The sequence below is a fragment of the Manacus vitellinus genome, unplaced genomic scaffold (assembly GCF_001715985.3).
Source record: "Manacus vitellinus isolate BGI_N305 unplaced genomic scaffold, ASM171598v3 scaffold_24_pilon, whole genome shotgun sequence".
Taxonomy (NCBI): Eukaryota; Metazoa; Chordata; class Aves; order Passeriformes; family Pipridae; genus Manacus; species Manacus vitellinus.
This window is the reverse complement of record NW_021939798.1, coordinates 9192310-9209408: the sequence shown is the minus strand read 5'-3', so window position 1 is coordinate 9209408 and position 17099 is coordinate 9192310. Positions and strand designations below refer to the sequence as shown.

The window sequence follows — 17099 nt, the reverse complement described above, 5'->3', positions numbered from 1 at the left end:
TGAGTTCGGATCAGAACCTCTTATTCCATGTTTAGGTAGCAAACTGCTCTGACTGTGCTTTCCTGTTCCTTGCCAAGCATAAAAAAAAAAAAAACCAACCGGTTATTCTGCATATATTGTATTCATTCGTAATACAAAATTGCTCTCTGGTAATTGTCTCCCCCTCCCCTCCCCGGTCCCCCAAATGTTTCTGTTCGGTAAATGTTTAGGAAAAGTGGAGTTTTCAGGGTGGTTGTTTTCAAATGTGTTGTAGTTTTTATGCCAAAACACCGTGAATTTAAATTGGGATTTATTTTACTTTTTTTTTTTTTTTTTTTAACAAGGGATGGTTAGATTAAATGACAAATGCTGTATTGAGTGGATTTTTTTTGTGCTTTGATCTGGCTAGAAAACATAATTTTAGTATGGGGGTGTATGGTTGGTATATGATATATATATATGTATAAATATACATCTTTTACTGTAAGGCTTTGTGTCATAGAATACCCCTCCTGTATTCAATTACAAGACTGAAGCTCCCATATGAAAAATGCTTGTATGGAGTGAACCAAGCCCTAGTTTTAGTCCAGTTTGTGCAAAATGCATCTTGAATTGGTTTGGATACTGGCTGGGTGAGACTTCTGGCTTTCCACTGTTCCTTTCATCTCTAAAGCAGAAGAATGATTTTTGCAATCTCAATTGCTTGAAAGTGCCTATTATAAAATTGAGGAGCTTGTTTTGCAATGGTCTGTAATTTAGCCTGTTTGTAAACACGAGAGCAGCCGGAATAGTGTCGTTAGAATTTGTCACTCCGAAATATCACATTGCACTGCTGTATTGAATCGTGCCAAGTTATCTGCTTGGGGACTGCAGGTTTATGTGTTTAATGCAGAGTTGATATTGAAGAGGTGAAGGCACTGACACTTGGTTTGGCTCTTGCAGATTCTACATTGGCTGTGACCGGTGTCAGAACTGGTATCACGGGCGCTGCGTTGGCATTTTGCAGAGCGAGGCCGATCTCATCGACGAGTACGTGTGTCCCCAGTGCCAGTCCACAGAGGATGCCATGACTGTGCTCAGCCCCCTCACTGACAAGGACTATGAAGGGTTAAGGAGAGTCCTGCGCTCCTTGCAGGTGAGGAGAAGGATGGCAGCACCTTGGAGTGCATGGCAGCACCTCGGAGTGCTTCACTCCCTCGTGAGCCTTGGAGGAGGGTTTGATTTCTCTGTAGTAACTCTTCAGGAAGAGGGAGTAGCAAAGCTTTGCTTTTTGGTGAGAAATGCCACTGTGTCAGCTGCAAACTTGCTTGACATTACTGTGCTGAAGAATATTTACAAGAATTACTATATCAGTGCTTCTGAGTCGGTGAAACCAAGCAATGTCTTCATTGAAAGGCTTTCAGAGGAAGCAGGTTCAGAATCCCAAAGGGCAGAGTGGAAGCCCAACTGCACAGGGTGTAGAAGGTGCAGTGTTCTCTTCTGTACAAGGTGCATTACTCTGTTCTCAGATCACTTTTCTGTGGTTTCTATTCTATATTCTGTACTGTAATTCAGAGTTACCAGATTTCAGCAGTGTTCTACAGGGGGTCCTTATCAGCATGTAAATGATGGCATCCTGGTAATAAGAATAACATCACTGTCTGATACAGTATATTTCTGGTTTGTCTATCACTCCCAAATAGGCTTTTTCTGCTACAGCTGTAAAGAATTTTTAAGAATTCTTAAAATTCTTAAAATTATGGTAACAGAAATCCTGTAAGTAATATTTTTGTTGTCCTATATTTTGCATACATGTATGGAAACAAATTAATTTTTTGAGTACTTGAAAGCACTCTCAGTAAATTCATTCCATACTTTTCCATGCAGCCTGTTCAGCACAATATCCTGTTATGTCTGAATTTCACATTGTTTCCTGTTTTGAAGCCCAACTACTCGGTCATTGACATTTAAAACATCAGATGAGAACTAGTCACTTTTTCATATAATGCTGCACTTCTTCCTTAAATTCAGCTCTAGACCCCAACAGATAAAGGGATGATGAAAATATTTAGCTATTAATAGTGCTAATTTAATTTTGTTTTTAATTCTCTCCTGTTTCCCTGCCAGGCTCACAAGATGGCATGGCCCTTCCTAGAACCAGTAGATCCCAACGATGCACCAGATTATTATGGTGTCATTAAAGAACCAATGGGTAAGTGTTGGTGAGAAGAGCCTGAGTGAGGGGATTCGAGCTTTTGGATATCAAATTAATTCCCTGCTGACCAGTTCTGGCCATGTGTTGTAAAATACCCAGTTTTTGCAGTGAGGCAGGTGAAACAATGTGATTTCTCATTGATATATTTAGAAGGTCATGGGGGTTAAGATACCTACCTCTGGCTGTCTCCTTTCACCAGATGAAATGTGGAAGTCAGTGCAGCAATGCAACAGAATTCTTGTTTTTAAGTTGCTTTGTTTAAAGAGGACAATTTTCTTATGTTTTCCTTTTGCTGGGTTTTTTATGTCTTTGTGCATCAGCTCCTACAAAGTTTGGGATATTACTCCAGAGGCTGAGGAGAAGGTGGTGCTAACACAGGGAAGTGTGACATGCAGCTTAAGATGGAGTTTAAAATCATCTTCATCTGACTTGATAGAGCACTAAATTTTGTATTCCACATAATTCGTCTGCAGGAACAAAATGGATTCAGATGTTGTGCATGTGGGGCAAGAGGAGAGGGAGATGCTGCAGCTTTATGGTGCTTTACTCTTTTCTCATTAGAGTTTAGCAGGTAGTTGGGAATAATCTGGATAAGCACTTGAATGTGAAACCTGGGAAGATCCACCTCCTGAGGGAAATGCTGTTGGGAATGTTATTCCTTTCCTTCCACTATGGGACCAGTAACTTTTCATATCTCTAAATGAGAGCCAGTCCATCATTTGAGTTTTCCCACCTACTCCTTACTCACCCTAGAAATAGGAAAGGTAAATTACTATCTTGGCAAAATTGTAGTATGTTGACTGAAAATAATATTTTTTTTAGAAATTATCTCCTTTTCTGCTTTTGGATTGTGCTGTTATGAAAATGCTTAACATGTTTCATAGTTGATGGGTTAAAGTTTATAAGGAAAGCTCAAATAACAATATCATTAAGCATATGATGATTGAATGAAATAAAAAGTACATTTAGCTCTTTCTGACTTAACTAGGAGGAAAAGACACTTGTAAGTATAAATCTGAGTAAAATGCACCAGATAATCCGGGCACATCTGCAATTGCTTTCACACTTTCTGGCATTACTGGTATTTAAAAATAAGCACTTCAAGGGCTTTTCCCAAGGGTAGATAAGTTGTTTTTCTGTCTAAAAGTGCCACTAGACATTTACATAGTTATATTTATATTTGGCAGTTCTCATTCCTCTCCCTCTTTTAATGGATATTTGCATTAAAATAGGACAATTACTGCTCACTTCACCATTCCTGGCTCTTTAAAGTGTCTGGTCAGGAAGGATGAGAGCTCTGGCATTTTGCATGATCCTGCACTTGAAATCTTTCCTCTGTGCCATGTGTAATGTGCACATGCCCACAAGAATTGATAGTTCATTCAGAGCAAGTCGGGAACTAAAAAACTAATCAGAAGGTACAGTACCAGAAACTGAATCCAGATTATCTGACTTTTTTTTTCCCCCCCTTAATTTCTTCAGAAAAAGCAGGGAGCTTCCTGCAAGAGACCCAGGTTTTCCAAGGTCATTCTGATACTTGCATTTGATTTAATTCAGCTGCACACAAAACTTTCATGCACAAGTGTTTATTGTGAGGGAGATCTCCTGGTGCCACCATCACAACCAGCACCCCTGGGACAGCAACTAACCTGGATAAGGCTTTGTTTCCCACAGCCTTGACAGTGTAGGCTTCTGTTTAGGATGAAAATGTCTCATTTAAGCCATCTTTGGTTTCTTTAAAGACCTGGCCACCATGGAGGAACGGATCCTGAAACGCTACTACAAAAAGGTCACGGAGTTTGTGGCAGATATGACCAAAATTTTTGATAACTGCCGTTACTACAATCCCAGTGACTCCCCTTTCTACCAGTGTGCAGAAGTTCTCGAGTCTTTCTTTGTACAGAAACTAAAAGGATTTAAGGCAAGCAGGTAAGTTTGGGTGTTCTCCCCTAAAATCTCCTTTCTAAGCTCACGTTCATACAGGGATTTGCTGCCCCGTGCACTTTCCTGGACAACTTGCTTTTAAAGGGAAATCAATCTATAATCAATTCTGTAATAGCCAGCTGTCATTTTTTTGGTCAAAATTAAGGTTTAAAGATGATTTTGGGGAGGTTACTTTGGAATGTTTGTTCAAAAGGAGTTGTGACATAGACATTAGGGCAGTATCAGAAATGTACAAAATTTGAATGACACTTTAACTCATTCCTGCGGAAAACTTAATAATTTCTGATCAGGGCAAATGCTGTGTCTGAGTTCTGATGTTGTTCTACTCTGCAGCAAATACTTCTCATGCTAATAAGAGACAATCCTGCTGTGAAGCTTAAAATCCAATGGAAGAAATTAAAATACTTCAGTTTTACTCCTTCTCTCATCTTTTTACAACTCACCACCTTTGAAACAGAGGGAATAAGTACAGTTTAAAGTAGTAGATGAAAAATGAACCTAATTCAAAATTTACCTTTCAAAATTAAACTTACCTTTCTTTTTTTTTCTGTAGAAGGGCCACTGTAGAGCATTTCCCTTACACAAGCATTCCTAAAAAAACCATGCAGCCTTACCACACATTTCTGTTGCTTGCCTGTCCTACCCAATAGCACATCCATGGGAGTTACATCTCTTGGAAAGCTTCACTTTCCCTCCATTCCTGTGGAAACTGATTTTCACATGGAATGAGAGTAGGATTGATAAGAAGGGAAGAGTCAAATGATTTGGTCCAGCATTTTTCTTTTCAGTTTAATACCATATTAGTGATTTTTGTCAGGTAGTTTTCAGCCCATGTTTCTGTCACTGTCAGAGCTGGTACCCAGCACTTGCACACTGATTTCATTGCTGCATCTTATTTGTTATTGTTTTTCATTTATACCATCCATGTTCTTTCTTTTCTTGCAGATTGTGATATCTTTAGTCTGACCTTTTTAACTGGAATCAGAACTGGATATTGGGGTCACTTTCTTTTATTGTACAATTCAATGACATTAAACTGCCCTAAAAATCCAGCTCATTTGTCTAAACAGTAACTGTTTTTGTTGCCAGCAGTCACACTGGTGAAAGTAACTGTATTAACACCAATTGTCCCGTTCCTCAAATACTGTATGGAGAAAAATGAAAAATTCATCTTGGAAACCTTGTATTTTATTGTTTTATTTTAAGTCACTAATAAAACTGTGAATGTCAAAGAGGAGTTTTGCTGAACTCTGCTTAGCAAAAATGTGATTCTAACATGCCTGTTCAGTTTTTTCTATTAAGTTAATCCAAAGACTTCTTGAATAAATTTAAGCAGAGTAGATCTTATTTTAAATATTCACAACTAAAAATGTCTTTTTTGCTTTCCTTTTGATGGACTACTATTATGTAAATATGTGAGTAAAACTGATGGTAGGCATTTTGGAATATTCCAGAGACACACTGCATTTTCCAAGTACTGAAATACTTTTATTCTGTAGGAGAAAACGTGCTTAATATTCAGAGAGAATTATTTTAAGTGTTCTTTTTTTTTTTTTTTTTTCTGAAGGGGAAAAAACTAAATGGAAGCAGCGTGGTGGTAATTCCTTTATTGTGGTTTACCCTTGGCAACACTTTGTGTTCTCCAAACTGAAGGGTGCTTAATTGTTCACTTTCTTCTGTATTCTGCAGGTCCCATAACAACAAACTGCAGTCTACAGCTTCTTAGAGTTCAGCGTGTTACCAAACACACGAGCAAGGATCTGGTTGTCTGACAATTTTTAATTAAGGAGCCAGATGTTTTTAGTCAGGTTGTCCTGACAAGACTTGATGTAAACTGCGTTTTTATTGGTCACAACAGTCAAATTATATTCTTGGCTTATTTTGTCCAAAGGACAAAGAAATAAAAAAATCAGCAGCACCACTTTCTTGTCAAGATCAAATTGTTGTACTATTGTGGCAGAAGCGGGAAAACTTTGTTTTGGTGGAGGAGAGAGAGAAAGAGAGCAAGAAAAAAAGATACAGTAAATGGGGTCACATTTAACTCCATGGAAATGCCACGTCTGTTCTTCAGTGAAGAAGCTGGTTTAAAGTCCACACAGAAAACTTTGACTGTATTTATTTATTGTTGCAAAAAAGACGCTTTTTTATTGCTGCCCTCATTTGTCAGCTAATTATTTTTTCTTATAAAATCCAGCCCCGGTTCCATGTAATCCATTCTGTATCTTAACATGATTCCTGTAGGTAAAAGTACAAGAAGACCTCTAGATGTCTTTTCTTTCTATGAAAGGAGCTGCTATGTACACATGTGCACACACACAGGACTGGGAATCAACAAGGAGTTTATCATTCATGGTAGATAAAAACAAGCTTGCATAGAAGTTGGGCTGAGTGGTCATGGACTACAGACTCTGTTGCCTTGAATATAACAGTACAATTTGTCATTTACTCTGCACCAGACTGAACTGAGTAAAATCTATTTGAAGGTATCTTGTTTGTAAACATTTGTCAGATTCTAATTTTTTTTTTCTTTTGTATTAAAATTCAAAATATGGATGTATATGAAACAAAATAAATGGAGATCATTGTTCTCCCCACAGCCGGAGGTGTGTCTGAGTGTGCGCTGACACGTGGGCTCTGTGCAGGACTGCAGGTATTGCAGGGAACAGGGGTGGGAATGGCCAGGGAGGTCGGATCCCACTGCCCCCAAGGTTGTGGATGCCACAGTTCATTCCTAAGCACCTGTTATCCCATTGTAACATCACTCCCGTGGTGCCAGAATGACTGTAACAGATGGAAGGGGGTAAGGAAGTATCTTGTGAAGTGCCCCTGCCCACTGCTGAATTCAGGGGTGTTTGCCAAGTGCTCTGGGAATGTGCAGTACCACGTGTAACTGTAGCCCTGGGAGGCGTCCTGGGCTGCCTCCCTGTTTCCTGTGGGATAAACTGGAGTCCAAGAAGATGCAAATTGCAGATGAGGAGGTTTTCTTTCCCATCTCCCTCCTGCAAGTGACCTGCTCATGGTACCTGTCTGTAGTTCCCAGCCCTGGTTTCTCTGCAGCTCCTCGACCACCTTTTGCACTAATTCACAGTCAACTTGTGTTCCACAGTGGTCTGGGATTTACCTGATTCATGGATAAGCTCCTTTTGGGTTTCACCTCACACCTTGCTATGCAAGAACCTCGTCTGTTATTTTTCTTACAAAGGTGTTGCTGCTCACCACCCTTTCTTACACTTCAGCTCAGGTGTTCAGGTTCTTCTGGGGGGATTTTATCTACTAAAAACTCGTGTGTTTTTGTACATACAAATGTTGTCATTTAACCTATATGTGAAAATTACTAATTGTTCAGTGTGGAAACAATAATCCATTTATGCTTCTGAAAGTCAAAGAAGAGTAGTTGCATTTAGGTTATGTTGTCCTTTGAAGTTTTTTAAAAAAATGCTGCATATTGTAAGCATTGTGTTATAATGCAACAAGGAAAAAGCTCCCCGTTCACAGCACTGGGGATATCCTGCATCTCATCCAAACTCCTCAGTATTTCTGGACTATTTATTCATACTTAAATCCATATGACATGGTTTAAACCTTTCCTACCTGTAGGCAATAGATTGCTGTTTTTAACAAATTGTGGCAAACTGAACAGTACCTTTTTGTACCTTATAGGACACATCATCCTAGACAAAATAAAGTAATGTGTTTGACATGGATTTGGTGGTGTTTCTAATGAAACATTTGATGATGTTATGGGATATAGGTCTTGGCATTGCCAGATCATATATAATCCATACATGCAGTTTAATCCTGCTGGTTAATTGTCCAACCCAAACCATTATGATTCCATATGGTCCTGTTTTAGTGTCTTCAATTGCCATGGAGTGTAGGTCAAGATACTTCTCACGATTTATTAGTGGTGAACTTTTACAGTTAAATGGTGTTTTACAGTTAAATTGGAAATAAATCACTTGTGATTAATCCCCACCTGCCTTAAAGCATAAAGTTCATAAGGTTTGTGGTCTCTGGTCAGTCTTCCTCCTCTTTGTATTTTATAATTATTGCAGCAGTTGTTTTGAAATGGCCTGTGTTGTAACACTGTGATAATGTGAGCTGTACCAGCCTGATTTTCCTTTCTGTCTCCTCAAATTTGAAGCAATTACCCTCGGTCGTGGTTTAGTTCATGCAGAAGTTAATGGAGGTTTAGAGTGAAAAGTTGAGCTGAGCCAAAAGCCTCAAGTAAACCCCAGAAAGACAAGATGACAACATTCCTGTACACCTGGATTTCTGTGTGTTGGCTGCAGAATTCTCCTATTGATCCTGCTGGGGAGAAAACTATCAACTGTAAGGTACCAAAATTACTGTGGCAGCTGCTGGACTTTGAGTTCTGTCTTCTCATTGTGGTTATTGCTGTGAGGGTTTTGGAATAGTGAGTGAAAGACTTTTGACCTAAGAAATCTTTTTTATTGAGTATGTACCTTTGGTGTGTGATGAGCCTGGTATCAACAGTCCTGCTCCAGCTCTATCTCACCTGGGCTGGGACATGCAGTGGCTTCTTGCTCAGCTGGTGTGGGAACATTTTAAGGAGGGATCTTCCAAGAAAGAAGGGAAAGGTAAGAGGACAAAAAAAGGGAACACAGGATAAATTGTTCTTCAGGCTCCCAGAGCAGCAGCTCTATCCAAGAGTGTTTTGTGTCAGTTATTGGCATGGAACTCAGGCTTAGCACTGGTGTCCTGTGCTTATCCCTTCCCAGGGACAGTCACAGTGAGATATATGTTGGGTTTGTACCCACACTTCCCTGGGTTAGGTTACAATAGTGGGAACAGGGCTTGGATAATGCTCTGGGAGGGGGGATGCCTGGAGGAGTTGCTGGTTGGTCCCTGGACTTGGCTGGAAATAGAAACAGAAACTTGAGATGCTCATGTAACCCTTCCTCCTCCTTCCTCCTGTCCCTCCCAGTCACTCCAGTGCTCGAATTTGCTGCCAGAACACTCCTGCTGCCAAATCAAAGCCCCCTCAGAGTCTCTCAGGAAAATTCCATCTATCCATGGTGTGCTCCATGCAAAGGCTTTCACAAAGCAGGAGTGAGACAATTTACTTTTTAGGTAGACCCACACTATGAGTAAATTTCTCAGCCTTTGGGTCCCAAAGATGTGATGTTTGCTCTTGGTACTTGGCTCCATATCAAGACATGCTTGATGCAGTGTGACCTGTCACCCATCCCTTGCTCTGTGACTTTCAGTGACACTAAATGAAGCTGCAGATGTGTATGACAGGTGGAATGTGCCAGAGCTACCTTTGTTTCAAGACAGAAAGTGCTTATAGAAACCACTACTTCCTGTTGCAGGTCATGTCATACTACTGTATATGTATTTTTTTTAAGCTCTGCTGCTTTTTTCCATTTCTTAATATAAATATGTATTGTCAAATCCCCAGCTTGTCAAACAAGGAGATGCCTTTGTTTGTTGTGATAACATAAGCTTTTTGGGTCTTCCAGAACCCAGGAGATGGTGAAACCAGAACCTCACGAACATTTTATTAGTTTCTTTTACAGACTTAAGACCTGCAAAGACTGACTGGGAACAGCAAACATTTGATTCCCTCTGCAGCCCTTTCACAGGTTCTTCCGTCCCACCACATTAAAGGTACTAAAAGATTGTATCTTTGATTTTAAAAGTAACTTTACTGATGTGCAAGTACAAGCTGGGTGATATTTCTGAAGGGGAATGGCATTCAGGAGGAACTGCCCATGTAACCAGGCACACACTGTGCAGTCCATGCTCATTCTGCATTCCTTGGAATGAACTTGTGCCATTACTCATGAGCCAAATTGGGCATTTGTGTTGTGCAGTTCTTGATGTGCTTTCAGTCAGTGTGTTCATACACTCAAATAGTTACCCTCCATTCTGTGTGCTTCCTGTGAACATCCAGCTCTGGTTGAGGAATGATGTGATTTTTAGAAGTAGCACAAAAGACACATTTGAGGAGACCAAAACAATACAAGTGATACTTAGTGCTGTTGGTTTCTCTTGAATCAAATGCATGTGATACTTCAGGCAGAACTGTGTGACATCCTGGGCAGACAAAGCTGTGTACAAGGTGAGAGGTTCTAAAGTGCAGTTGCTGAGCACTGAGGATGAAGCCTCCAGAACTGTACATTTACTACAGATTATTAGGGGTGCACTGCAGCAGGGGAGGCTACAATAACCTGTGGCTCTGAAAAAGCTGGAGCAAATCCATGACCAGTTAACATTCCCTAGCCTGACTTCTGTGCTAAACCCCACCCGAGGTGCCTGGTGAGGGCATTCCGTGTTTGCTGAAGCACAAAGCAGTGTCCGATGGCAGCCGGTGCCCGGCGTGAGGTGCCCTGGCCAGGTGTGCCCTGGGGGTGACTCCCACTGCTCCCCGTGTCCTGGACGGAGCCACCGGACCTTACGGACACTTGGAACGCGCCGCCTGCACCTTGAGATCCCTTTTCCTGTTGAACCTCCTCACGTAGCTGCTGCTGCTCCCGATCCAGCCGTCGCCCGGCCGGAGCCGCCCGCGCAGGGCCGGCAGCAGCTCGGCCGGCAGCTCCCGGCGCTTGTGGAAGATCCGCCCCATCACGATGTACCTGCTCCCTGCAAAGCAAACGAGGGAACGTGGGATCACTCCCTGTGCTCCAAGGGGGGTGGGAACAGGTTGTGCCCTTTGGAAACATCCTGAACGTACCACGGCACCCGGAGCTCCCCTGGGACCTGTGGGTGGTCATTGCACAGACACGATGAGTTACTGCTGGGGCAAATACTGGTTTGGTTAACTTGCATTTAGAAGGAAAACTGGACTACTGATAAAGACATCAGCTTAAGCTCCTGCTCAAACTGCTTTGGCAGTCCTGAAAACTTGCAATCATTTTGGAACTGGATAAAGTTAAGAAAGGACTATACTGATACCTGACTTCTTCCAGCTTTTCTTCTGGAAGTTTCAAGAAACTGGGATGGAAAAAGCCCTTCACTTTGAGGAAATGTTTTTTTGCCAGATTTTCCTGACAAACCAGGGTAAGCCTATTAAACTAGGGCAGACTAAGACGGCACTGCATGCAGAGGAATAGCAGAATGGATTTAGCTGGAATTATTTACCAAGTTTAAAGTCTGGACAGGGTTTACTGCAGTTCAAAGTATCCACAAGTAGGATGTGGACTCGGAAGAAGGCGGCATCGGGAACGACGTACAGGCGACTCATCTTGTACAGTCCATCACTGTTCACCAGGAGGGTGATCCAGTGGACTCCATTCCCCAGGCTTTCCATGTTATAAACAATTCCATTCACTGCTGTTTTAAGGGAGAGAGGGGGAAAAAAAGCAAGGATCAGATTGTATACATGGTGGCAGCTCAGGGTATGCCTGAAGGCTCTTATTTAAAATGCTCAAAGGAAGTGTCAGCAGAAATCCTTGGATTTGGTGGGCAGTGGGAGTTGCTTCAAGTCACCTTTGGTGAGGTCATTGCCTGAGTTTCTGCTGCCTTACTAACCTTGTGCTTTACAGGCCTGAGATGTTTCTTAGTGACGTTTATAGAATGTTCCAAAAGACAGGGATGGGTTTAGTACCATTGTCTATCCCAATACATAAAAAGTGGATGTGTTTGTCTAACAAAGTCAAATGGTCAAATGTAAAACTTCCCACTGAAGTAGAAAGGTGAGCTGGAAATGAAACACTTGGAAGAAAAGGCACCAAGTAGGCTGTGTTGTGTGTTCAGACAATCACTTCTTGCTGTGCTCCCAGTTCCTGGTTCTGACAAGTGCTGAGCTGACTCCAGGAATGGGAAACACAGCACCGTGTCAGGTGGGAAAGGCAAAGGGGGCTGTTACAGCTGGTGTTACACCTGCCTTGGTGGGGAGAGCTCTGCTCAGCACTGGAAATGTAAAGAAATGGGAAGCTCTCTGATTACTGCAATGGAACCTTGGCTCAGCTGTTGCCCAGACTTTTTCCTACCTGTCTTTTTGATTTGAGAGAAGAGTGAGGCTGCTGTTGGTGAAAGGCTAAAGCACACACTGTAAAGCCCCCGTTGCACAGGAATGCGTGAGAGTGGTAAAAACCAAAACAGGCAACATTTGCAGAAAGCACTTCCTGACTTCTCCATTTAGAGAAAACAGATGTCTCCTAACGTGTTTATGTTCTACAAATGGAAACATCTGTTACCACTGGGGTTGTATTTTCCTTATCTCTTAAAATACTGTGAGAAAAAGTTGGTATCTGTTTCACAACTTCGTGAGCACAAGGCAGGATTTCAGTCAGAAAATGCTTGTCCTTAAACAGTCCCTACAGAAATGCCAGCCTGTTTCCTGCCATCTTTAGTTACATCAGTGTGGACACAAGGACTAAAGACACTGAATCCTAAGGAACTTCAGGAAGAATCCTCTCTAGAGAGAGGATCACAGTTTTAGTTCTGTTTGGTTCACCATTATATTTTCATTTCAAACTTCAGCCCCCAAAATCAAACTCGCTCCAAGTAGTAGGAGGTAAGTAACCCAGCTACAATGTTTAATCTGAGTCTATCTAAAACAATTGGTCTTTTCAGTTCCATTGACCAGTCCCAAGGACACTTTTCCTGCCAGGAGTGGAAAGTAGAGGGAACAGAAAAAAAGATTAATACTAGCCCAAGGTAGGGAAAGCACAATGTAAGTACATTTATAAGGAGCTGTGATGGGGACTCTTAGTGTACTTGGTAATTATTTAACATACTTATGGTATCTTTTAGCAGTATTTTGGAAGTGCAGCAGGTGAACAGCAGGCCTGTGCTCTGTGTGGGTTGGGGAGGACACAACCTACCGAATTCACTGGCACAAAAGGCCTCCACTTCATCCCGCTCTCCCCTGCACTGGGCCAGACACTCCTTGTCCTTGTCACCATCTGGAACAGGAACACACACTGAGGGACAGAAATGGGCCTTTGGGGATATTGGAAACACCAGCCTTTGGAATTTCTGGGTACCCCTTTCCAGAGCAGCCTGTCCTTACCTTTCCTCAGCACTGCCAGGGGGCTGGGTGGGCCGAGGGACCAGCGGTTGGTGACCCAGGAGGGTTTGGGGATCCTCGTGATGGGATCGGGGTGTTTGTAGGGGATTGTCTGGCCCGGGCGGTTCAAGTGCAGCATGTTGGGATCCCCTGACTCCCCTGAGTGTGGGGGAGGACGAGCTCCCCAGGTGGGTGTCCCCTGTTGCTGGGAGGCTGTGCCGTGGTGGGAGCGGGCGGACACGCTGTTGGCAGCGCCGGCCCGGCGCCGGTCCGTGTGCTTCCTGTTGGCCTGGCTAGAGTCGGGGGAGCTGGGAAAAGGCCCCTCAGCCGGGCTCTCCAGAGGCTGCCAGAGGTGTTTCCTCAGCCCTGTGCTGTTCTCCAGGGAAGGTTTGGTGCGTTTCTTCTTGTCCCAGGGCAGGGAGGTGATTTCAGGAGGCTTTGGCAGCTGCAGGTGGGTGGGAGGCAGGATCCAGTGTTCCCTGGAATTCCCACTGGCACTGCTGGTGCCACGGGCTGGCAGCTTCACCTGCCCAGGTGCAGCAGCTGCTGAACTAAAAGCATCTTTGCTGAGAGCCTGGGCAGCTTTCTCAGCATAGGGCAGGGATCCTACATCAAAAGGAGAGAGAAAATCAGCACTTTCAGTTTTTTATTCCATGTTCTTCTCAATGGGAGGATTTGAGGTTCTAGCCCATAAGTCCCTCAACAATATATAACTGATATACTAATAACTGATAAATATATAACTGATAAATAGCTGAACAGATGAAATACAGTAGAGCAGCTCATTCCTCTGTGCTCAGACGTGGCAGGCCCAGCATAGGGAGTGCAGCTGTGTGAGCAGAACGGGAGGTTCGCATTTTTACTTTATTATTGTTGCAAATTAAAAACAAACCCTTTTCTCAAACCCCTGAGTCTCCGGGGAGCATCTGAGGAAACAAGGTTCACGTTGCCATTTGGGATGCTTGTTTAAAAGACCATGACAGCAGAACTATTTGGTTTTCCCATCCATGGGATGCCTTATTGACAGTGTCATCCGGACTTTTCAGCAGCTTTGGGCTGTGGACATTACTGGAAAGATCTTTATCCACAGTTTTGGATTTCTAACTGGTAATTAGGTTATTGCTGCCGAGAAACAGTTATTTCAAGGCTTTTCTTAATTTGAGAGGACAAGGGTTGAGAAAGAGAGGAAGTGTCTGGGAATACAGTGAGAAATGACTTACTGACACTGTTCACACAAGCTGGGCAGTCACCTATGCTTTTGTTTATACCTTCACCTCAATCACTTGGACCTCAAAAAGCAAAATGGCCTTCTGTTTAGCCTGGGAAGAGAGAAATTTCCCCTTGCAGCCCATTTTCGTGTTCCTTTAGCCCCTCAGTGCACGCCCTGAGTGAGCCAGCAGAGTTTTCACACAGCTCACCCCCACACAGCCGCCGCCGGGGTGTTCGTGGCTGTGGTTACTCTGTGTAGGAGGCAGATCCCAATCCCTGTGTGAAAAGAGAGGTTTGACATCCACAGATGAACAACGTCCTGGTTTATCTCCTCTGACTGAGTCAACTGCTGACCTTGCCACTTCTCCCCCTTTGCTCTCACCAGCTGCTGTCATGGGAAAGATTCCCTGATATTCGGGCTGGCCACACGTAAAGTCAAAAGAATGTCCATGGAGAGCGGGGTGGAAGGAGTCCAAGCTGAAGGGAGCAGCAGGGAAGGGTGTTTTGGAGATGGTTCAATATGAGCTGTGCACTCTGAACAGGTGTTTCACACTTGGGTGTGTAAGAACACTCTCCTGCCAGTTCATCACGCTCTCTCAGTCACGGAGTGCAACAAGAAATAGTTCATTTTTCTCTACTCAATCCATTCAGGACCTTGAGGTTCCTGCTCCTGTACCAGCATATTCCTGTCTGGCTGTTGCAGCATAAGACATATGACTGCAACATAACCAATTCCCAATGGAACAGATGTAAATCTTATTTATTTTCTGTCAGTGATGTACTAAACTCCAAATAAATCAGTTCAGGACAGCTTGCTGCAGGCACACATGGCAGCACAGAGCTGCAGTCAGTCAGAAACATGGTATTTACAGGTGAAGGGGACTAAAAGAGATATAAGTTATAAAAATCTCATATGCAGAAGCAAGTCAAACCTCACCTGCCACTGAGAGCTCATGGCACCAGCTCCCTGCCTGCTCCTGCCAGGTGCTCTCAGTTCCTCCAAATCTGACAAATCAAATATTACAATTTGCATTCCCATCCCACAAACAGGTTGAAATGTTTCTTTCCTGAGCCCTTACATATGACTTGCTGAAAAGGCTACAGCCTGGAGGGCAAGGACTTGCAGGAATGTCTTCAGCCTCCCCTGATTCCAAAGGCAAAGCTGCCCCAGCCCCGCTCCGAATGCAACAGACTTACCAGAGGATGATCTAATGGCAAAGCAGAGGAGCCAGAACACTTGGGTTGTCATTTTGAAGTATTTTTCCAGACTCAAAATGAACTGGAGTCTTTTATGCCCTTCCCCCGTGTCATGCTAATGAGAGGCAGCCTTAGGGGAAACGGGAATCACTCACTGGACAACCCACTGGAGCAAGACCAAGCTGCTGCCGTCCCTCCACCACCCCTGCCCAGGAGGGATGTGCTCCAGCACCTCTTCCCATCGGGAATAACTCTGTGCTGCTGCTGTCCCCTGTGTGCCGGGAACGATATGTTTTTAGCAACAGATTTTTTATCTGGGGGACAGTCTTGCCTCTTATGGCACTTTGTAGAGAAAAACCATACAGAACAGGTCAGGGTTTATTGGATATGGAGAATTCATATTGGAATTGGAAGGTGCTGGAGCAGCCTCACTGCATCTGTGAAGGATGTGCATTGCAGTGGAACATATTTGGGGATTTCTGGCCACCTCCACTTACACAGCTGGTAATCTCCTCTTTCAGTTTAAGGAACCAGTTCCAGTGATTCTCTTCAGACTGAAAAAGGCAGTAGTGACTGTCCAGCCCAAGGCAAAGCTCTGCTGATCCGACACAGCTTTATTTTGAAATCTCCCTTTGCTAACAAGAAGAACTCTGCAAGTTTTCACACACCAAGCCAGCCCTGATTTGGATTACTGAATTAAGGGGGCTTATTTCTATGTGACCTTATTGCCACACAACATTTCCATTGTGACAGTGTCTCTCACCGGCTGCTCCCGGGTGTTGTGGAAGTCTGTGAACTCGCTCAAGGTGCAACAAACAACTTATAAACCCCATAAAGGCTCCTGGAACCCACCCCCGACAGAAAATCTCCCTTTGGCAGTGCCTGGGGCATGGATGGTTGTCCAGTTTAAGCAGTCTGTTTTGTCCTGCGTTAATTAAGCAGTTCAATAAGATTCTTAAAAGCTCAGGGCTTTACCTCGAGCAGCAATGGCTGAAGATACAGAAAATTAACTAAAATAATGTGCAAAATAAATGACATTTTAACACAGCGAGTTACATTTCTACTGCAGTGCTTATTAATCCTTATTTTCCTTTGTTACTTTTACCATTTTAAGGCCAGAAGTATCCCAAGAGAGCTAGTGTGGGAATAGGAATGTAAACTAAGGATGAGGGAGAGGAGAGCTCCTGCATTCCTGTTGTACCTCGTGTCCTGCTCCTACCTGCAGCGACTGAGAGAAGCAGGAGTGTGAGCACTTGGATGGATGGATGGACATGTGAGCATCCCACAGCCCTGCGCTCCAGGGATTTTCCTGCTGAATTAGGCGGTGCTGTAACTCAACCCTTACTGTGCCTGTGCTGGTGTTGAGTTCCTCCAGCCTCTTTACCTGGACAGGACCCCCATTAGAAGGAGTGGCGTTTGGAGTATTCCCACCATTCCAGCAGCTCCAGTAACGCTTGGAGCATTCCCACTGTTCCAGGACGCCCGAGCAGCGGGGCTGAGGAAAACAGGGATCTGCAGCGCCGGGGCCACATCCCGGCAGGGACGGGGGCGGCCGCGGGACCCCGGCGGGACGGAGGCGGCTGCAGGAAGAACGGG

The 17099-nt window shown here is 43.6% G+C and overlaps 2 protein-coding genes across 11 annotated transcripts in view; one reads left to right on the top strand and one right to left on the bottom strand.

The window, feature by feature from the left end:
• BPTF (bromodomain PHD finger transcription factor) overlaps positions 1-16471 on the top strand; it is a 61129-nt gene extending 44658 nt beyond the window's left edge. For 5 of the 10 annotated variants that reach the window (XM_025895137.2, XM_025895136.2, XM_025895135.2 and 2 more), the window contains 4 exons: positions 922-1114; positions 2086-2170; positions 3916-4102; positions 5807-6713. In XM_025895137.2, coding sequence (XP_025750922.2) covers positions 922-1114; positions 2086-2170; positions 3916-4102; positions 5807-5843 — 502 coding nt within the window. In that variant the 3' untranslated portion in view covers positions 5844-6713. The other 5 variants (XM_025895134.2, XM_025895132.2, XR_003212727.2 and 2 more) reach the window with 4 other exon arrangements.
• Positions 10202-16037, bottom strand: CUNH17orf58 (chromosome unknown C17orf58 homolog). Its single transcript, XM_008921813.4, has 5 exons — positions 15504-16037; positions 13101-13703; positions 12913-12993; positions 11225-11416; positions 10202-10726 (listed from the first exon to the last, which is right to left on the bottom strand). The coding sequence occupies exons 1-5, from the start codon at positions 15553-15555 to the stop codon at positions 10539-10541; spliced, it is 1116 nt and encodes a 371-aa protein (XP_008920061.2). The 5' UTR covers positions 15556-16037; the 3' UTR covers positions 10202-10538.
• Positions 16472-17099: the final 628 nt, after the last annotated feature.

What these genes read in the sequence shown, in the direction of transcription:
- CUNH17orf58 (XM_008921813.4), bottom strand. Translation starts at nt 15,555, where the DNA reads ATGACAACCCAAGTGTTCTGGCTCCTCTGCTTTGCCATTAGATCATCC. An exon ending in CCTGGCAGTGCTGAGGAAAG is followed by an intron (nt 12,994 to 13,100) that starts GTAAGGACAGGC and finishes TTCCTGTTCCAG; the next exon opens with ATGGTGACAAGGACAAGGAG. An exon ending in CTGTCCAGACTTTAAACTTG is followed by an intron (nt 10,727 to 11,224) that starts GTAAATAATTCC and finishes TTTGCTTTGCAG; the next exon opens with GGAGCAGGTACATCGTGATG.